This window comes from Terrapene carolina, unplaced genomic scaffold (genome assembly GCF_002925995.2).
Source record: "Terrapene carolina triunguis isolate 2854851 unplaced genomic scaffold, T_m_triunguis-2.0 Scaffold147, whole genome shotgun sequence".
NCBI classification, from domain to species: Eukaryota; Metazoa; Chordata; order Testudines; family Emydidae; genus Terrapene; species Terrapene triunguis.
In genome coordinates, this window is record NW_020664498.1 from 2,591,428 (window position 1) to 2,614,273 (window position 22,846).

Sequence of the window (22,846 nt, forward strand, 5' to 3'; positions counted from 1 at the left end):
TATATATACACACACACCATTCCCTGCTTTGAAATTTTATTTCTCATAAAAATGATTTGATAAACAATCCCGGGATTTAAAAAAAAAATTTTTTAACCAAACGGCTCTTTCAGTGAGAGATGCCATCCTAAAACTCTGAATTTAATCCTGCTGTGAACTATAGATGTATCCCTTCTGTAACTTCTGTTCTTTTAGAAAAGTCACAGGAGAATTTTTGCCACGACAGCTACTCCACTGCAAAAGGGTTTTGTTTTCGTTAATTTTTAATTTACAATCACCTTTATCAAAAAGCTTTTTATTTTTTTTTCTTACAGCTAAAGTAAGGAGACAAAGGAGGAGGAGTCAGAATAGGACAAGCAATATCGATTTACATCACTGCTGTAGTGGTGCCTTCCTAATATTTGAACTGCTTAGTACATTTTATTTTTTATATATTTTTCTTGAAACACTGATTGCTGATTTATTACTCCTCACCCTCCACACCACCACTACTGCCTTCTTCTCTCCTACTTCTGTGAAGAGTTTGCCCTCTTCTGTTCAGCATGATGTGGCTTCTTTTAGGTTTTTGTTTTTACGGAAACTGTTCAGGTATTTGTATTGCTGTGTTCACACTACCCTCTAGTGATGGTTCTAATATATTTGATAAGAAGGCTCATCTTTCCTTCATAATGCTCAACAAGATGCAAGGGGAGGAGGCTTACGAAGGGAGCCTCACCGCTTTTACAATACATAATTTAATATCCAAGCCCCATGAAGTCAATGGGTGTAATTCCATAACTGGAACAAGCTTTGGATGAGGCTCCTTTACGTTTCTTTGCTCTTTGATAAGGAGGAAACATAGTCCCTTGTTATTTCATCTTACAAAATTCACTAGGGATAGGAAAGGAATTAAATGTGTATGCAATAACCCATTCCCACAGCAAATCCCACACCTTTTATTGCACATAGGTAGCTCCCATGTCCACATGGATCGATGTTTCCTTCACTGTTGCTCACAAAACCTTCCTTCTCCCTCCTACCCTGATCATTCCTCTTTCCTTAAGAGGTCCCCCCACAGAAGTTTGCAAGGGCTTGAGGTGCGGCACTCTTAATACTCACACAAGAGGTCTCCTGGGATGGGATACTGCTTAACAGGTGAGATGCATCCATCATTCAGTAGTTTGTTCTTAGACAAGTAGTGAAATAGAAAAAAAGGCATCCTAACTGATTGATTAAAGGCAACACCTATTACCTTCAATTACATAGATTTTTTTCATATTATCTTAATGGCTTTATTCCATTTCTTATTAACAGCACATTAATATAAGTGTGTGATATATTATAAATGAGGCTAGAGCAAACACTTGAATTTAAAAACAAAACAAACAAAAAACCTTTTCTGTGTACCTGCCTAGGCATGAGTGCCCAAGTAAAAATGGCACCTTATTTTGATGTGCACTCAGCAGATTTTTTTTAAGTCTTCCCTACTTTTCACTCACTTTATCCTTATAGAGCTAAACACTCTCTCGCTGAGTGCATGCTGCAGCCCCCACTGCATCATTAGCATAGTTTAGTATCTGTTTCCCTGTTATATCTGTGTATCCCTGCTGGCAAGGGCTTTTTAACAGGTGTTAGCAAGGGCATAAAGGGAATATGATAATACAACTAAGGGGCATAGTTTACACTACAGAAGCATTATTACTTACTGCCAATGAGGCAGATAAGCACAAGGCCAAGTCCACAAAAGTGTTTAGGCACCCAACTGCCCCGGAAATCCAGGGAAATTAAGAACTCAGGTCAACTGAGAACCTGAGCCTAGGAGCCTAAAAATCTGACAAGGACCCAAACATGAATTTACAGAGCTGACAGTTCAAAAAAAAAAAAAAAAAAAAAACCCTTACCTGTGAACTGCGCACATTTGAGTGGAAAGTCCTTGAGACACTGAACAGGAAACCACACAGTGCTACTTTTATGTATTAGGCAGTGTTTAGTTAAGACAGAGGAATCTTCAGAAATGAATAAAACACTAGGATGCTGCCATCCTCTGGTCACTCAGCTAAGATTGTAAGTAGTAGACCGTAGGCCTTCATCTCCATTTGGACTGAGTACTGCACACACTCAAATTAGGTCTGTAAGCCTATAGCTGAGTAACTTAACTCCTGCTGTAGACAAGTGCTATTTCCAAATAGCTATCATGCATGGAGAATGATGGCCTTATTCCAGTGACAAGCATCCACCCCTGGCGTTAATCAATAGTTATTCTAGAATGCAGGTAAAGGGGGAGTCAATCTCCCCACGGAAAGCCCCACCTCCAGTCGCCTTCCATTTAAACCAGCCAATTGTCAACAGACACCTCCAAATTTGAGATCAGCTGACAAATACATGAGATCACAGTGCTGTCTCTGACATAATTACCTTGAAAACACTTAGAAAGGAATCTGGATCCAAACTTTAAAGGTATCGGGACCCAGCATCTTAGATCACAGCATTCGAAACTGAGGGAGAGGAGTTCTATTTGCATTTACAGCTAAATTTCCCCAGTAGTCACAGCAGTAGGTATGGCTTTTTAAAAATGGGACCACTACACCTTTGCACTCTACAAGTGAAAAACTGACATTTAAAAGGTACTTTATAAAGGAAAGACTATATAAGCCCTATTTTATAATTGGTGAAACTGAGGCACAGAGGGTCCCTGTGACTTCAGCAAAATAGTGCACAACCCCCTCTACCCCACAGCCACTAATAGAAGTTGCCCATCCCCCCTTAATACATAAATTAGAGTTTAGTGACATTCCTTCACCCTCACCCACAATTGACACAGCATCAGTCAGTGCAGATTGCATTTATTTCAAGCATGCAGAGGTTTTTCAAATAAAAATTATAGGTGGGACATTTATCAATGTTTCTGAAGACTACTGACAAATTTTTCCTGGAAAAAAAAAAACCCCAAATAAATAAAAACCCTCAAAATAAAAAGCTTTAAAAAAAAGAAAACCCTAAAAAAAAAAAAAAAAAAAAAAAAAAAGCCAGCTACAAACTTTTAATATCACAGTAAAGCCTATTAGCATCTCTAACAGAACAGAAAGCAGTGTTTTTAACATGTAAAGTGGGACTTAAGTCATCAGCTTTTCCATTTGAAAGCACCGGCAACAGATCTTAATGGAACATTGGTTTAAAATTTCATCTCTATTCTTTCAAAGAATAACGCTCATTTTTTGTCTTGCTCCGAATGAAGAGCATGGGCTGAAGCTATTGTAGAAAAAGCATAAAGTCCTGTTTAAGGAACAGGGCCATATTGAGACAGCAATCCCAATCAGGTTTCAGAGTGGTAGCCCTGTTAGTCTATCAGCAAAAACGAGGAGTCCTTGTGGCACCTTAGAGACTAACAAATTTATTTGGGCATAAGCTTTTGTGGGCTAGAACCCACTTCATCAGATGCATGGAGTGGAAAATCCCAATCAGTGAGGAGAAAGTGATGGGTACTGGCAGCAGCTTTAAGTGTTTCATGACAAGTTCTCAGAATGAATAGATTTAGCTCTTAAGTATGGTAAGAGATGAGTTACTCTGAATTGTAGATTAAATAAATGGTGCCAGCTATTGTAGCAATATGTTCTGTATTACCTAGTCAAGCCGCAACAAAGGCAGTTCATTCTTATACAGAAGAGTATTTTTCATCATTACCAAAATATACTGAAAACGAGAGTGTAAGAAGCCAAGTTACTTCATTTTCTCGGGAATCCCAAAGCAGCTAAAAGTCACTGCAGAGAACGTGCTGTACCCAACAATAAAATCCACCTACCTTTGGAGCATTAGAAAGCAGTGACAGCACACTCCAAGCCTTCAGAGGAATGCTACCTGGATGAATATCATATCTCACTGTATCTACAGGGAGAATTCAGGCTAGCAGAAGAGAAATTTTGCTAATATGCAGCTATTTTGGGAAGACTACCGCCATTCTCCTTCCTCTGCCTATGTAGGACTATTTCACTATGCAATTGAAGTTTAACAGCAAGTTGGGAACATATGGGTTAGAGCTACGAGCATAAAAACAGACCCTTTTTCCAAGCTACAAGTTATAGGAAATTCTTTGTTCCAAGTGTTTTCACTCATTTCCCCAAACCAGGGGGCCTGTTCTCTACTGTGGACTGGTGGGCGGGGGAGAAGAAAAAAGTACCATCTTCCAAGTAACTTTAGCATCCATGTTTTTCTTGGAGAACCCTAGCCCAGTGGTTCTCAAGCTTTTGTACTGGTGACCCCTTTCACATAGCAAGCCTCTGAGTGCGACCCCCTTTATAAATTAAAAACACTTAAATATATTTAACACCATTATAAATGCTGGCAGCAAAGCGGGATTAGGGTGGAGGCTGACAGCTCGCGACCCCCAATGTAATAACCTTACAACCCCGAGGGGTCCCGACCCCATTTGAGAACCCCTGCCCTAGCCCAACTTTTGATCAGCCCTAAACATGCTTGGCACAGGAGAGCCAGCCACTACCTAAGTACAATTACCAAAAAGAGATGTATCTAAATTTAACCTAAAAGTTCACTTACTTTCTAGCTCCTCCTGCACACAACCCAATTTTGTGCTTTTATTCCAATGTGCATATTGTCTGAGCTCAGTGGGGTTATTACAATATTCCTCAAGCCCCTCCATATAACTAAGTGTCTTCTCTGCAGCAACATGTTTGTTCCTGAGCTTTGTTTTGTGTTTCTGGGCATAGATACCCAAGTGTTGAATTTTCAAAGTCCATTATGTATTAATACAGGAGCTACAGGATAAGGTTTTAGTAAAAGCTGGATCGGACCTGATTGATAGCCCGCATTCACACACACTTCTAGTCTGCTTGACAGGGAAATCTAAAAATATGATTGAGTTCTCTTATTGACTTCCATGAGGGACAAGAAGAGGTCATTATTTGTCAATACAGTGATCTATACATTTATGCAAACATGTTAAACTCAGACCTGAGCATAAACAAAAGATACTTGAACACTATTAATAAAGTCCAGCAACTGGCTAATAGATTAATCTTGATTGCAAAGTTCTAGTCCAAGAATTAAGTTTTACTACTTATCAAAAACTTGAAAATAGAGCTTGGTAAGTTTCACAGCTTTCAAAAGACCAGCTTTCAAACATTTGAAGTATAGACCATTTCACTAAACATGTTGGTTTAGTTCAGGGGTTCTCAAACAGGGGGTTGTGAAGTTAATACATGGGGGGGTGGAGGGGGAATCACAAGCTGTCAGCTTTCACCCCAAACCCTGCTTTGCATCCAGCATTATTAATGGTGTTAAATATATTTTAAAAGTGTTTTTAATTTATAAAGGGGGGAGGGGGCACTCACATAGCAAGCCTCTGAGTAAGGGTTCACCAGTATAAAAGTTTGAGAACCCCTGGTCTAGTTCCTACTGTTTATCAATCAACTCAAGATATTTGGACATGACTGTCTTCAAGTAAAAATATTGAGATGCTGAAATAATGCTCATACCAAAAAGGTTATTAATGAAGTGTAAACAATGCACCAGATCTGAACAATCCTTTATCTTTCAAATTCAGTTTATAAAATCTTTATTGTACATTTAAAACTGTAAAAAAAGAACAAAGAGCATTTCAGTTTGTATAGTTTATTTGACAAGCTTCTGACAGATCACCATCATCTTCTCTTGTTACCTTTGCAGGATAACTTAGTCTCTGTAAAAGGAGGGTGGAAAAAAGTCAGCCCTGTAATATTATCTTTGCAATGGAATATAGTCAGCTTTTTTTACATTGTCACTTTTCTAAAGGCCCTTATCGTGCAATTAGTCCTGTGCAGAAAAAGGCCACTGCAAGATCAGGGCTTCAGACACTCAATTCTTTAAAAATGCTATGAACAATTATTAAACCATAAGATAGCTGGCTGACAAAGCAGTTGCTTCCTATGTAAGAAGATCAGAATATTCAAGCAGTATAAAGACCAAGGATAGCAGATGTCTTGTTTTAGTTAAGTTCTGCTTTGTTTGTTTTAATACATACTGCTCAGGCTGCTTTTAAAAAGTTGCCGCAGTAGCTATAGCAGAGAGTTTGCTTTGCACCAGCTACCACAACAAAGCACATCCATTTAAGCAGCCTTGGTAGTGAAATGAGAACAAACAGCAGAATTTAAAGTATGTTTGATAGCCTTTTAGTTAAGTCTCATCAGTCCACTTGAGAGACTTCTTGCTGGTATTAAGATAGAAGTTATGATTATAAAGCTGTCAATTTCTATCAGTGAAACAAACATACTGCTTTGTAATTTGAGATACAGTCTGATAAATATTTGTCATTTAAGCAGTAGTAAAAATACTCAGCATCATCCCATTATATTAGTTACTAATGAAATTTAAAGGACAATTTTGGAGAAGAAGTAGTCACAATTTTCCTATTATGAGAGATTAATGCTAAAAAGGTAGATTTCCTTTACTCTAAGCATTAGAGTCCACTTTGTTTACTGATTTCCTTGTGTAGTTTGGGTCTTCCTCACAATGGAGGTCTGGGGGAGGCCACGGGGAACATGCCCACAAAAACTGGCAGTTGATACCGTATGCAAAAAGAGGGAGAGCGTTCCCTTAAAATTAAAAAACCTGTGTTAAAACTTCCTTGTGCTGACTTTGAACATAAGGCCACAGCAGGATAAAATCACCAGCATAGCAGAAATCCAAACATTTAAGAAGTTCTACCTGTTATTTCCATTTGCCAGCTCACTGAAACAACAAGAAAACAAAAAGTCAGTAAATGCTTTAAAAAAAATCACAAATTACACAGTCATTATTACATACAGTCACGTTATCCTAGAAAATCCAACCTGTTTGGTGTGAGTGTGTCCTAAAGGGTGCTAATGGCACTGTTGGGTTTCATGCTTATTTTCAGTAACTTTCCTAAAAAGTTCACCCTGTTTGTAAAATATTGGAGCGGGGGGAGGGAGGGGCCTTGTTTTAACCAGCAGCATTGCAGGCTCTACTGGGGCCCAGAAAGTCAAGTGTGTTCTGACTCACGCATGCCTGCACCTTCAAGATATTCTGCAAATGGGAACGAGGCAATTCAATGCATGAACCAGAGAAGAATTCAGCTCTCCTCCATAGCCCTATAGCTAACCAAAGCCAAACTTGTCAAAGATACAACCAGATATAATTTTAAATACAAACAATTGAAGGGGAAGGGAGGTGATTAAGTTGTCCGTTTTTACATGCTTCATTCCTTGAGTGCATCTGCACTTAAGAGCAAATGTCAGGGTCTACATACCTGCTAGGATTATACATAGCAGAATAAGGTTACGGCAGGCTTAAAACCATGATCCTGCAAGCCCTCCATATTCAGAGCTACTGCGGTCAACTAGAGTGCCACATATAAAGAACTTACAAGACTTGTGTATTGCCACAGCCCAAATTATGTTTAACATTTATTTGTATTCCAATAGCAAACAATATGCTAGGTGCTGTCCATACATAAAAGCAGCTCCTATCATGGACAGCTAACAATAAGAATACAAGTAACATAGAAAAAAAAAGGTGGAGGGGGCAGGAAAAGGGTAAATCATAAAAGACACTTTAAAAATTGTTATAGAAGGAATGGATCTTGAAGGGTTTCGCAGAAAGATAGTGGCTGCAAAAGAGTGGGACAATTTCTTGGAGGGGGAAGGAGAGTCACGGCTGAATGCCAACTGATTAAAAAAATAGTCAAAGGTGTGATGAGGCAGATTGATAAGGCTTCTTACAAGAGTCTTCTGCACTTTATTAGTTACAAACATCAGGGGATCAATTTTCACAGTTATACAACTGAGTACTGCCACACAGATGGCTAGTTAGGCCATTCACGTGCTTGAGCGTGAGTGCTAATTTACATGTGTTATGAAAATCAAGCGAATACCTTTAAACATAATGTAAAAAAAGCACGCAAATCAGATACAAGAAGAGTTGTTAATGCAGTTTTACTATAAGGGTACCTTTTGGGCACCCAGAGATGGGGTAGATTTATGTGCCATAAAGAGCAGTAAAAATAGTCATGTGACAATGCAAGGAAAGGCACATTCCTATTCAGATTTGAGATGTTCAGAGGTTGTTGTGTGTGAAACTGTCAAGCCACAAAAAGTCAGGAGTTAAATAACCATGAAGAGAAAGCAGGCTACGTTGTCAGTTACTTAGCTTTCTGCCTTTGTCATGAAGAAGCAAGAGTAAGGCCATGTCTACATTAGCACTTATATTGGCAAAACTCTTTTCACACCCCTGAGCAACGTAAGTTTTACCAGCAAAATTGCTTGTGTGCACAGCTCTATGTTGACAGGAGACGCTCTCCCACCAACATAGCTACCGCCACTTGCTGAGCTGGTTTTATTACATCAACGGGAGAGCTCTCTCCCATCGGCATAACATGGCTACATGAGCGATCTTACAGTAGCACAGCTGTATTGGTGCAGCTGTACAAGCTTATAGCACTAAATCTAGACATGGCCTAAAAGACTTCAAGTGAAGATGGGTCATTTGTAGTCACAGCCTTGCCCTAACTCCAGGCATCAGTGGCCATCCACCATATAGACGCACCAGAGCCAACAGGATAAGCTATAAGTTTACAATAATGGATGCAACTTTACCCCTTGAAAATGGGGTAAACTCCATATGTGCAAATAGCAGTTTTTCCCAGTGCAGCCGCACCAGTGTCTGATCATCAGAGTCGGAAACTTGACTATTTCCCAGTGTAAACAAGGCCTTACAATGGATGTATATGGTACAGCCCAAAAGAGAACACACATCCCAATTCAAACAACCAAAAGTGAGAGAAAGTGGTATGGTATGAACCCTATGTTCACAACAGGAAGGGCAAATGAAAGCAATTCAATGTGTATATGATTTATATTTTCAGATATACTTAGCACACATTTCAGACGTGCATCTTCAAAATGGAAATGTAAAGTATATACAAAGCCAAAGAATTGATTTAGCAACAACCGTATTGCCATGCAAGTTAAGACTATTACAAGTAACTAGACTTACTCAGAAACAGATTTTCCTTTAGTTACCAATGAGCCTATAATGATTAATGTTTCAATTACAGTGACTACTCTGCTCTGCTTTTTGTTCCTCCTAAGAGCTCTGCAGCCAAATGAAGACATGGACATCTACTTCTACTCTACGCTTCATTTTTTGTTATTTCTCCATCCATAAACCTCCTCAAAAGAAGTTATACAGAAATATCACTAACACTTCAGTTTTTCTAGGAGTTCATTTAAAAGATTGTTATGTCTGTCTATTTAAACTATGTAAGCTTTAAGTAATATTAAAAATTTTATTAAAGTGAATGTTTAAAATGAAATATACACGAGTTAAGAGGGAAGGTACTGTACATCTGGGGTCAGGCTTCGGTTATGGGGGTTACAGGTATCATTTGCAAGGATGAAAAGATACATGCATATCGCATAACTTGCATAGACTCAGATTGGGGTGCAAGGGTTTTTAAAGTGTCAGTGGATAAGTGGGCCCGGGTACGCCACCCTAGTATACCTCAAACCGATCCTTTGAGACGTCGTTACATTAGTTGGAGCAGAGTATACACATAACCTACCACCGTGGGGCCTTGATCGTGGCCTCTAGAGACACTACCATAGTAATAAATATTGGCCATGTGTTTTATAAATTAGAAAGAATAATCCATGTGAACCAGGCTGTTAAATTAGTCAGATCTAGATCCTTTAAGTCAGGGGTGCCCAACCTACGGCCCACTAGAGCATTTCATAAGGCCCAGGGCCTGCTTCAACACAACACACTAAAGGCAGATTCATTAGCATTTTGTCATCATGTTTACATATTCTTAAATTTAGTGATGTGTTTTTTTACCCACCACCCCCATTTTCTATCATTCTGACATACATTTTATGCACTGATTTCTTGGTTTTTAACTACAAATACTGTACATAACCTATCCATCTGTTTGGCCCTCACAAGGTGGTGCTTAGGTTTATGTGGCCCTCCTGTATAATAAGGTTGATCACCACTGCTGTTAAGTGATGCCCCCAAGCCAATTTTTAACTCTGGTCAACCTCAAATGAGAATAAAATCAGTCAACAGAACAATTACTTCATTTCAAGGATTATACACCACATCACGGAACTATTCAAACAGGTAGCACATCTGTCAAAAGAGTAGAATTAAACTATTTTATCCTCTACTTGTCCTATCTAGACTGAGATGCATTGTAAGTAGGGCCCTGGTAAATCATGAGGTTTGGGGTTTTTTAGGAAACTCATGGAGTGTAAATGACAAAGTATAGAATTTCACAGTTTGCAGGGAATGAATTTAGCCAGCAAATTTAAACCATGAGCATACAACAAATACACTGATTAACCTTGCAGATTAAATTCATTCCGCCCTTGAAATTGACTAAGTTTGCACACAAGGTGGGTGAGGTAATATCTTATTGGGCCAACTTCTGTTGGTGAAAGACAAGCTTTCAAACTACAAACCACTAAGACCTCTTATTAAAGTGCCTTCATCTTTACTGTTATGCAGTTAATATTAGCAGGGCTTCATCTTTATTACCCAGCATATTACAGTGTTTAAACAAAAAGAAAAAAAGGATCCAAATGAAGCCTCAGTTTGAAATGCAAGATTCAAGCACTTGGATTTAGTAAACTAAAATTGATACAAGATATATACAGGTAGTAAGCATGTCTTTCATAAAATGGATTATAATGAGGAAGTAACCCAACTGGCTAACAAAGACTTCGAGCTACACAACAATTCACACCTTCAAAAGTTTAGGAATCCAGAAGCCAAAAATTAAGTATTCTATACACACAATTGTTGCCTGGGTATATGGTTACAGCATGTGCAGACCGCCTTATGGCACTATGGCTTAAATCCAGAAAAGCATGGTGCATTTGTGGTAAGCACAAGTTACACATGCAGCTGATTTTTTTTTTTTTTTAAATATGCATAAAAAAAAAAAAAAGTGGGTCAATACTTTTCACTTCATACTCAATGCATACTGTTGAGGCATCATCCTTCACCCCATTCATTGGTATTTCATAATAAGTAATGATATGCACAAGTACTTTTAGAGAGCTTGTCAAGATCCACTGGGTGTATTTGGATGAGCAGTGACAGAAAACCAGATTTCACTTCTGCACCAGTTTTAAATTAGCCACCCTCTGTTTCTGTAGCAGTATTTGCACAGTAGCAGAATACTGTATACTGAAGGGCAGAAATGAACTCAGGTTCAAAGTGAGAGCACAGGCATGCAAAGCAATACACAAGGTGTTTATATTAAGCACATCAAGCGTGTAAGTGATGCATAATTCATACAGTCACCACCACATCCATTCTCACTCAGTACCTGCTAGTCACTTCACTTCTGATGAATTCCAAGAAAGAAAGAAAGGTTAAAGTAAAGAAACGTTACTAAGATTCAAGAAAGGATATTTGGTTATTTATAGCATTTTAGCAACAACAACTATTTACTAGAAAGATCAGCTTTTTCTATTACCCACCACCTTCACTCTACCTCCAAAGCAGTGCTAAAAACACTAAAATCTGATTTTAAGTATGCTTAGTATATATTGTACCTCTCAAATCCCTTGAGTAATGCTGTTCTTTCATTTCTACACTGTACCTCAGTTTTTCCTTCTGCTTGAGAACATCCCAAGACCCCCTCCAACCTTCATGTCAGGCTGGCTTGCCATCCCTCTGCGGGATTGACACAGCTCCCACCAGAGGCGGAGCAGCAGTGACTGACCAGGCAGAAGAGAACAGCAGTGTCAGACATCCTACCTCCTCATAGCCTGCACAGGTGGAGGGCAATGCCTCAAACACATGGCTCCTAACTCTAAGAGCTTGGCTACACTTGCGAGTTACAGAGCAATAAAGGAGCCCCGGGCGCCCCTAGCTCACTCCCCATCCACACTGGCAAGGCACGTAGAGCGCTCTGTCTCCGCGGCTACAGCGCTGCTGCTACTCCACCTCGGCAAGAGGAATAACTTTTGCTGTGCCTTGGCTACAAAGCACGGGCATCAGTGTGAACGAGCTGTTGGGTTACTGCGCTCTGATCGGCCTCCGGAAACGTCCCATAATCCCCTTAAGTCAAGTGGCCACTCTTGTCATTGTTTTGAACTCCTGTAGGAATGTGGAAATGCCCTTTCAAAGCGCCATGAAAGCCATTAGTGTGGAATGCGGTGTGTGAGATGGGGGGAGGTCTGCTGCTGTCTGAACTTACAAGACAGCATGTTGACATGCTCTTAGCCCCCCAAAACCCCACTCTCCCCCACATACACACAACACACTCCCTGTCACACTCCACCCCACCCCAACCCCCCCATTTGAAAAGCACGTTGCAGTCACTTGCATGCTGGGATAGCTGCCCATAATGCACCGCTCCCAAGTGCCGCAAATGTGGCCACGCCAGTGTGCAAGCAGCTGTCAGTGTGGACAGACTGCAGCGCTTTCCCTGCTGCGCTCTCCAAAGGTGGGTTTAACTCACAGCGCTCTACATCTGCAAGTGTAGCCATGCCCTATGTTCCTTTGTGGGAGGGAGCATACTATACTACCAGCAGCCCACCAGGCTGGCTGGAGTCCTTGAACATGGGGGAGGGGGGAATCTAATGAACAAAACTCAAGTCCGGGGAGAACTTAAGTTTTATTGTCCATCATCGGAGTTATCTAGTAATTAAAGTGAGGTGTCCATCACTTTGATTGCAACAAAGTACAGTTTCACAAGATTTAAAAAAGAAATAGCATATTTAATATGCTATCACTTAAATCTTCATATTAAGTTAGCTACTGAACAGTTACCAGGTGAGCAAAACTACATTAGAAACTCAGAGTTATAAACACCTCGGGAATGGAGGCTGTTCATTACTCTGAAATGTTCGTAACATTAGAGCTATTCTTTCAAAAGTTTATAACTAAACATTGATTTAATACAGCTTTGAAACGTTACTATGCAAAAGAAAAAAAAGCTGCTTTCCTTTTTATATGTACTTCATGTTTAACACAGTATTTGGTGGCAGTTTTTTAGTCTCTGCTGCTGCCTGATTGCATACTTCTAGTTCCAAATAACGTGTGTGGTTGACTGGTCAGTTTGTAACACTGAGGTTCTACTGTAAACTACTGAGTTAGAACTACACAGGATCTCATAAGTTACCTTCTGTTATCCAGTAGGAAAGGTAAAAAAATTAAGAAAGAAAATTATTTGTTGAGGAAGAAACCTGTCTACCAAAGAAACTAAAACCCAGTATCTATGCTGTAGTCTGCAGGTTTCATCATACCTTCTTGCCAGCACCAACATTTGCCTTGGCTGTACCCCTGACTTTCTTCATTCTGTTCTTACGCTCCTTTCGCTGTTTTCTCGAAGTCTTCTTCTTTTCATACAAGCCATGCTAGTAGTAAGAGAATTATGCCCACAATTACTGAAGTGAACTCAATAATATCTATAAAGTGTTTCTATATTAAATATTTACATATTTCAAAAGCTTTAATAATTCAAAGTATAATTATTAATGTAAGCCCTAAAAATGTATTTAAAAGTTCTGTAGGCAACTGCTAATACCGCACCTAATACAAAGTGAGGCAACTTTATGGGCTGAAAATGTAGAGATGCAGTTGAGTATATTTTTAAGAACATATATACTATGCATGCTCATCCCATGATCTTGTGCCCGTTCCATTAACCATTAGGTTGTACTGCTAAAATCCACAGCTGATCATAAATGATTTCATTCCCCTTCATCTGCATTACAACAAAAAGCTTGTTTCTACTCTGTAAATTCATGAATAGAGAGAAGGGATTTTTATTTATAGATCTCATTTTTGTACCTCAATAAAAAAAACCTAAGTTAATAGTTTAACTTTGCTGCAATGTTTCAGGTTTTGGACCCTAACTATATGCAAGATGCCCTTTAGAACAAACAGCAAGCTTCTTGGCACTGTAAAAATTGAAAGCAAGAAACTTACCCTGGCCAGTCTGTGCTTTGGTTCATTCTTCTTTGCATAGTCCAGGGAATCATAAATCATGCCAAAGCCTGTTGTCTTACCACCACCAAAATGGGTTCTGAAGCCAAAGACGAAAATTACATCTGGCGTTGTTTTGTACATTTTTGCCAGCTTTTCCCTGATTTCAGTTTTGGGAACTGTGGCCTTTCCAGGATGAAGAACATCAATCACCTACAGAGGCAAGTTTTTCCAGTTAGAAATATCCATACTTTATAATAGTATAAAGATATTCCATACATAACGAGAATATCTAAACCACCTTAAAATAGCTAATAAGGAAAATATCACTACCCACAGTTGGCATCTAAATTAACACACCACAGCAACAATGGAAGCCAGCAGTTCCCATTTGGTGTACATCTCACTATACAGAGACTCAAGCAAAAATTCAAGAGTCAAAAAAGCAAGTTAAAAACTACTATCATTGCAGAGTTCTCATGAGCTCTGCTTCATATTATTCTCCATACCACTCACAGTAGCTTTGGCTACATCTTCAGAATAAAGTACAGCAAAGCAGTTAGTGGGCAGTTTAGCATTTTCAAGCTTTAACAATGATCATAGGGAATACTTAGGTCCTATTCCCTAACTAGAATCTTCATACACATCTAATGGTCTATCAAGATATTACAACAAATTAATGTAAATGGCAACTATAGAGAGCCTACCAACTAGGCAGGTATATCTTGAAAAAAGTCTACCCTATCTAGAAGTCTTTTACCTAGGGTCATTCTAAAGAGCACAAGCTTTAAGAACTAAAAGTACAGTAACATAAAACACATAAGCAAAACTAAGGTAGTACCTAATATTTCTTACCATCTGTTTACGCTGAAGCAGTCTATTAGTCATGAACTTCCTGGTTCTGATGGTCACCGTGTCATTCTACAAGATATTTCGGAAAACCAATTAATATGCATTTGAGTTCTTCCATGATCTTTCACACCAAGATGGCACATCAACACAGTACTTCAAATAACTCATCAGCTGGTTTGCAAAAACTTATGAAAAACTGGTCTGAAACTCATGGCAAGATACTGCTGCAATACAATCTCCACCTGTGCTAGGAGAGCTATTGCAAGGATGCAGAAAAAAAAGCTGTCAGGGTAATACTTATTGAATTCATGCAGTTTGCAGCCAACAGAACAATGTCCACAACCTGTCTGACACTGAGCACCCACCACTATGCAATACTATTTATTGTAAGAAGGAAACTGGACCTGGGTTATGGGGCACTAACAGGGATACAAGTCATGTTTGTTACATGAACAGTTCAGATTTGATCCACCTGTAGACCAAGAATTTTTTATACCAAGGTGTAATTTAAACCTCGTGTGTAAGGTGAATACAACCCCTAAATATGAAAAGAAAGTGCATGCACCAAGTCACCGGCAACATTTTGTGTGAAGCCTATGGACGCACACGCCTAGGCAGCGGAGGCGGGCTACTAACTCGTTTGCTAGGGTGCAAAGGGAAACCATCACTTGCCTGAGCACACCAGGCTGCTGCAGTTGTGCCTAGGTCCAGCTCCCGGGAAGCGCTGGGTTGGGGGCAGAGACGCAGCGGGAGGCGAAGTGGGACTGAATGCACGTGTAGGGGCGATGCGCAGAGCTGTTAGCGGGCAGCATGTCACATCCCCCCTCGACACCCCCGTCGCGCTGGCCCGGCCGGAGAAAGCCCGGCTGGGCTCACCACGCCTGCAGCCGCGCTGGAGAGAGCCGAGCAGTGCGGGGAGTCAGAGCCCAGCGCTGCCCGGGGGAGCTCCGGGAGCCCCAGCCCAGAGGCCGGGGGGAGGGAAGGGGGGAAGCGGCCCCGCCGCTACCCTGACTCCCGCCCGGGCGCCCCAATGCCGGGGCAGCCGCCCCCAGCCAGTGGGCCCGGGCAGGCCGCGGGGTCCCGCGAGCCCCGCAGCGGCAGGATGGCGGCGGTACAAGGCGGATAAAAATGGGTTGCACCGCGGACACTCACCATCTCGGCGGTTAGCTCTCTCCGAGGGAGCGAGGAAAGGAAGGAGGACCCCGCCGCAGCCAATCATATCCCGGCGCGCGGGGGCTTAGGGAAGGGGCAGAGCCGAACGCGAGGGCGCCTCATCAGAGCCTGAGTAAAAGTGCAGGAGAGAGGCGACCGTCCAGCGCCTGACTGAAAATTCGGGGTTGGGGCATCTTGCTTGGCCGAACGTTGCCAGCCTGCGGGCTGGAGGGGGAAGAAACTTAATCATTGGTTTAATTTTGTTGGCTGCAGTGGTGATTATAAACAGGAAATTCTGAGAGTTTCCATGCCCCCCCAATTATATTACACATTCCCCATTAAAGTATTAGTTATTAATTATTTAATTGTATTATGGTAGCACCAACAAGCCCCAGTCATGGACCAGGACCCCATTATGCAGGGCACTGTACAAACACACACCAAAAAGATTATCAAGTACACAGATGTAGGTGATGGAACCTTGCAGTATTGTCTTTTCTCTGAAGGACATGTGATAATACAATCTGAGTTTACACACAACCTGAATACCTTTACACTGTTAAATAATAATTATTGTAGAAAAAAATTACTTCATTCAATAAGAGTTAGGCACAGTCTAAACTAAGGTATTGATTTTGTTCCAGATGTCCTGGCTTGTTCCACCATCCTGGCTGATGGTGCTGCCCAAGGTTTTTCAGCTTAGCTTCCACATCAATAAATCCAGGCACACCTTCAGGAGCTTAATACAGTCTGGAAATCATCAAAATACACCAAAACCAAACTCAAGATTTATCAGAAAATAAATTTTCAACACTACTTTATAGTGCAGACTGCTGGGGAATGAGAAAGTATGACATGTCCAAACCATCTTCATTCCATACAACCTGCCTCAGAAAAATCCTCTGTATCTTTTGGCCCAGAACAATCTCAAACATTGAACAGTGCAGAAAAGGGGATATGAGCACCATCATTGCCAGGAGGCACTGGAGATGGATTGGTCATGTGCTTTGGATAGAAACTGATTCCATCACTAGAGTAGCAATAAGATGGACAGCTGACGGCAAGTGAAAACGAGGCTGCCCAAAAACATGAGCTGTGGAAGCCGAGCTGAACATGATGGGGCACAGCTGGGGAACCATTGAAAGACTTGTCAGAAACAGACAGGAGTGGAGGAGCTTCATCACTGCTCTAAACACCAGAAGCATAATAGGAACATGATGAAGAAACTAGGGTAAGCTTTTTAAAATGTCCTACCATTACTAAGGTTATGATTTTGTCACAGATCACAGAAGTCACAGAATTCATGACTTCCAGAGACCTCTGTGACTTCAGCCCACAGTGGCTGGGAGCGGCAGAGTCCCCCTGCCGCCTATGGCAACCGGGAGCTGCAGGATACCCCCACAGCCTGAGGCGGCGGGGCCCCTGAGCGCCGAGCTGCCACGGGCAGAGGGGGTATCCCACAGTTCCCCATTTTGTCACGCATATTTTAGTAAAAGTCATGGACAGGTCACAGGCTTCTGTGAATTTTTCTTTATTGCCCGTGATCAGTCCGTGATTTTTACTAAAAACATGCATGACAAAATCTTAGCCTTAACCATTACATATAATTATGTAGGTGTACCATTGGCTGTTAGTGGCATTTTAAACACCATTGATTAGACCTTTTCAGAGCAACTCAGAAGTATGAGAGTTGTGGGGGAGAGAGGAATTATGAGAGACTGTATTAGGCAGATACGATAAAGAAGTTATTTGGACGGAGTGCACTGGAGGTGGGTGATGGGGGTTATTCTGGGGGGCTTCACTAGAGTGACAATGTTGTGGGTCATTCTGCAGGCTGCACTAGAGGGAGATGCGGGGGCTATTGGGGAAGCACTGGGGGTGTTGGGGGTTATCCTAGGGGATGCACTAGAAGAGGTTTGGGTAGTTATCCTGGGGGATGCGAATGCATTAGAGGTGTGTGTTGGAGATTATCCTGAGGAATGCAGTAGGGAGCTGTTAGGGATTATTCTGGGGCTTGCACTGGAGGGTGCTGTGGATTTTCCTGAGGCTGCACTAGGGATTGAGGTGAGGTGAGGGGATTGTTTCGGGGCAGTGGTTTCCCCAGGAATTGAAATTGGGGAGGGGGGGGTTCGAATTTATAGGGTGTGTGTGTCAGGGCCGATGAGGGGCTGGTAGTGCCTCACTCCACTCAACTGTTGGTGTTTTATAGGACAGGCATCTGTAAAAGCTATGTAGAGGTTGAGTAGAATCTAGAAGTCGCTGTTGTAGATTTTTAAGAATCAAGTCTGTGTACTTTTGCAGCTCCATCAAATGCACAAGCAGCCATCTGTTTAGGGTCCAATTGACAAGCATTTAACTCTTCTAAGATGTGGGTTGTCACAGATGCAGCCAATGTGTCTTCTATAACTTGAACTTCTAGAAATGCATCTACTGGCCTACCCCTGACATCAAGATAACATACACAATGACTTAATACTTGATGCCCATTTGCATCGGTGCATTCATCTGCCATCTATGCAAATTTTTTGAATGTGGTGAGAGTTCTTCACTTTTTCAACTGTTGAGTCTTGCACTGTTGCACCGCATGCTTCTAGCCAGTCAGTCGAGTTTCTTGCAGAAAGATAGTGAGCATTTGCTGGTCTTGTTCGGAACCAGTGTTCAACTTCAGGATGAACAAGTGATAATGCACTTAACATTGGCCTCCAGTTTGTAGTGTGCTTAAATAGAAAGTAGGATGCCACAGCCATGTTTGTTCTCATGAACTGTGTTGTGTCTCCAGCATTCTTAACACCTCATTAAGTACTTCTAAAATTGACTTTGAAAGTGGGCTTATAAGTGTCAAAGTTAGACTCAGGACTCACAGTTTGTCAGACCACTCTGTTTTATTAGCACAGCACTATGCTAATAACACCCAGATAATGTGAGCACCATCCAAGACCCACACTACCTTATTTTATACAGATAAAAAGGGTGCAAACTTAACAAGAGAACAAAGAAACCAAACTGACAAGTTTACCCGAGGCTAGACATACATATTCAATTTTCTTACTAACTTTTACAGATCTCCGGCTGATGTTTCACCATTAGCTTAAGCGGACTCATTGTTTATGCCTTAATGTTCCTTTTCCTGACACCTGTATTTCAGCATTCCTTATTTCTGCTTAAAGGTACATACAGCATTTCTTTAATCCATTCTATTTTTACAATATAATTCATTCTACTTTCACATAAGGCTTTCTGCATGTTGATGCACTCCAGAGGCCTGGTGTTTTGCAGCCTTTTCACGTAGTTTGTCAGCATTGGCTTTGCTGATCGGTTTGACAAATCAAGCTCCTCCACTTTTACCAATTATAGCATTGGGAAGCTTTCCTTCTTCGTAAGCTTTTTTGCAAGAGGTGCACCAGTAGCCATCTTTTGTAACTTCAATAAATGGGAACACTGTGACCGACAAACATTGGGAACTGCCTTTAGGTTTTGGAGACACTGTTTCTTCAGTAGGTAGCTGTATTTGTGCTTTGGGCTGGTCGGATGTAGATATACCATTTGAACCTTCAGATGACATGTTGATATATTCTTGGTTCTTGATGTGTTCTTCACCTTGGTTAGCTTTTGAGACCTTTGAGTGGAAAAATTGTTGTATTGTTTTTTGTCTTTTCATTTTCACTTTGACCTGCAACATATAAAAGTAATATGAATAAAGTAAATGTTTTGTTAGGATAATGCAAATTTAACATAAGGATAATGCAAGTTACACCAAAACACATAACAGGTCTAGATTTCTAAAAAAATATATATATAATTTTTTTTTTAAATGTATTTAATTTAAATTGACTTTTGAAAAGTAAGCCATCATGGGATAAGAGGGAAGTCCTCTCATGGATCAGTAACTGGTTAAAAGATGGGAAACAAAGGGTAGGAATAAATTATCAGTTTTCAGAATGGAGAGAGATAAATAGTGGTATCTCTGAGGGGTCAGTACTGGGACCATTACTGTTCAACATATTCATAAATGATCTGGAAAAATGGGTAAACAGTGAGGTGGCAAAATTTGCAGATGATACAAAACTATTCAAGATAGTTAAGTCCCAGGCAGACTGCGAAAAGTTACAAAGGGATCTCACAAAACTGGGTGACTGGGCAACAAAATGGCAGATGAAATTCAATGTTGATAAATGCAAAGTAATGCACATTGGAAAACAATCTCAACTATACATACAAAATGATGGAGTCTGAATTAGCTGTTAACACTCAAGAAAGAGATCTTGGAGTCATTGTGGATAGTTCTCGGAAAACATCCACTCAGTGTGCAGCGGCAGTCAAAAAAGCAAACAGAATGTTGGGAATCATTAAGAAAGTGATAGATAATAAGACAGAAAATATCATATTGCCTCTATATAAATCCCTGGTACGTGCACACCTTGAATACTGTGTGCAGATCTGGTCACCCCATCCCAAAAAAGATATATTGGAATTGGAAAAGGTACAGAGATGGGCAACTAAAATGATTAGGAGTATGAAACAGGAGAAGAGATTAAAATGAATGGGAATTTTCAGCTTAGAAAAGAGACAACTAAGGGGGGATATAATAGAGGTCTATAAAATGTTGACTGGAGTGAAGAAAGTGAATAAGGAAATGTTATTTAATCCTTCACATAACACAAGAACTAGCAGTCACCCAATGAAATTAATAGGCAGCAGGTTTTAAAAAAACAAAAGGAAATACTTTCTCACACAACATAAAGTCAACCAGTGGAACTCTTTGCCAGGGGATGCTGTGAAGACCAAAACTATAACAGGATTTAAAAAAGAACTAGATAAATTCCTCATAGACTCATAGACTTTAAGGTCAGAGACCATTATGATCATATAGTCTGACCTCCTGCACAACGCAGGCCACAGAATCTCACCCACCCACTCCTGTAACAAACCCCTAACCTATGCCTGAGTTATTGAAGTCCTCAAATCGTGGTTTAAAGACCTCAAGGTGCAGAGAATCCTCCAGCAAGTGACCCATGCCCCACGCTGCAGAGGAAGGCGAAAAACCTCCAGGGCCTCTGCCAATCAGCCCTGGAGGAAAATTCCTTCCCGACCCCAAATATGGTGATCAGTTAAACCCTGAGCATGTGGGCAAGACTCACCAGCCAGCACCCAGGAAAGAATTCTCTGTAGTAACTCAGATCCCACCCCATCTAACATCCCATTACAGACCATTGGGCATATTTACCTGCTAATAATCAAAGATCAATTAATTGCCAAAATTAGGCTATCCCATCATACCATCCCCTCCATAAACTTATCAAGCTTAGTCTTGAAGCCAGATATGTCTTTTGCCCCCACTACTCCCCTTGGAAGGCTGTTCCAGAACTTCACTCCTCTAATGGTTAGAAACCTTCGTCTAATTTCAAGTATAAACTTCCTAATGTCCAGTTTATATCCATTTGTTGTGTCCACATTGGTACTAAGCTTAAATAATTCCTCTCCCTCCCTGATATTTATCCCTCTGATATATTTATAAAGAGCAATCATATCTCTCAGCCTTCTTTTGGTTAGGCTAAACAAGCCAAGCTCTTTGAGACTCCTTTCATAAGACAGGTTTTCCATTCCTCGGATCATCCTAGTAGCCCTTCTCTGTACCTGTTCCAGTTTGAATTCATCCTTCTTAAACATGGGAGACCAGAACTGCACACAATATTCCAGATGAGGTCTCACCAGTGCCTTGTATAACGGTACTAACACCTCCTTATCTTTACTGGAAATACCTCACCTGATGCATCCCAAGACCGCATTAGCTTTTTTAACGGCCATATCACATTGGCGGCTCATAGTCATCCTGTGATCAACCAATCCTCCGAGGTCCTTCTCCTCCTCTGTTACTTCCAACTGATGCATCCCCAATTTATAACCAGAATTCTTGTTATTAATCTCTAAATGCATGACCTTGCACTTTTCACTATTAAATTTCATCCTATTACTATTACTCCAGTTTACAAGGTCATCCAGATCTTCCTGTATGATATCCAGGTCCTTCTCTGTATTAGCAATACCTCCCAGCTTTGTGTCATCCGCAAACTTTATTAGCACATTCCCACTTTTTGTGCCAAGGTCAGTAATAAAAAGATTAAATAAGATTGGTCCCAAAACCGATCCCTGCGGAACTCCACTAGTAACCTCCTTCCAGCCTGACAGTTCACCTTTCAGTCTCCCCTTTAACCAGTTGTTTATCCACCTTTCAATTTTCATACTGATCCCCATCTTTTCCAATTTCACTAATAATTCCCCATGTGGAACCGTATCAAATGCCTTACTGAAATCGAGGTAAATTAGATCCACTGCGTTTCCTTTGTCTAAAAAATCTGTTACCTTCTCAAAGAAGGAGATCAGGTTGGTTTAGCACGATCTACCTTTTGTAAAACCATGTTGTATTTTGTCCCAATTACCATTGACCTCAATATCCTTAACTACTTTCTCCCTCAAAATTTTTTCCAAGACCTTGCATACTACAGATGTCAAACTAACAGGCCTATATTTACTCGGATCACATTTTTTCCCTTTCTTAAAAATAGGAACTATGTTAGCAATTCTCCAGTCGTACGGTACAACCCCTGAGTTTACTGATTCATTAAAAATTCTTGCTAATAGGCTTGCAATTTCATGTGCCAGTTCCTTTAATATTCTTGGATGAAGATTATCTGGGCCCCCTGATTTAGTCCCATTAAGCTGTTCGAGTTTAGCTTCTACCTCGGATGTGGTAATATCTACCTCCATATCCTCATTCTCATTTGTCATCCTACCATTATCCCTAAGCTCCTCATTAGCCTCATTAAAGACTGAGGCAAAATATTTGTTTAGATATTGGGCCATGCCTAGATTATCCTTAACCTCCACTCCATCCTCAGTGTTTAGTGGTCCCACT

At 40.7% G+C, this 22,846-nt stretch overlaps 1 protein-coding gene across 2 annotated transcripts; it reads right to left on the reverse strand.

Moving 5' to 3' along the window:
* Window positions 1-5,531: 5,531 nt before the first annotated feature.
* On the reverse strand, window positions 5,532-15,980 carry LOC113406878 (40S ribosomal protein S24). 2 transcript variants are annotated; one of them, XM_026653711.2, is made up of 7 exons: window positions 15,934-15,980; window positions 14,785-14,850; window positions 13,933-14,142; window positions 13,248-13,358; window positions 11,321-11,338; window positions 6,676-6,699; window positions 5,532-5,671 (listed from the first exon to the last, which is right to left on the reverse strand). In XM_026653711.2, exons 1-5 carry the CDS (start codon window positions 15,934-15,936, stop codon window positions 11,333-11,335), a joined length of 396 nt encoding a protein of 131 aa, XP_026509496.1. In that variant the 5' UTR covers window positions 15,937-15,980; the 3' UTR covers window positions 5,532-5,671; window positions 6,676-6,699; window positions 11,321-11,332. The 2 variants fall into 2 exon arrangements, with proteins under 2 accessions (XP_026509496.1, XP_026509497.1); XM_026653712.2 differs by lacking the exon at window positions 11,321-11,338 and having other exon boundaries at window positions 15,934-15,979.
* Window positions 15,981-22,846: the final 6,866 nt, after the last annotated feature.

What these genes read in the sequence shown, in the direction of transcription:
- LOC113406878 (XM_026653711.2), bottom strand. An exon ending in TGCTTCAGCGTAAACAGATG is followed by an intron (nt 14,143 to 14,784) that starts GTAAGAAATATT and finishes TTGCCTCTGTAG; the next exon opens with GTGATTGATGTTCTTCATCC. An exon ending in CAAAGCACAGACTGGCCAGG is followed by an intron (nt 13,359 to 13,932) that starts GTAAGTTTCTTG and finishes TCTTACTACTAG; the next exon opens with CATGGCTTGTATGAAAAGAA.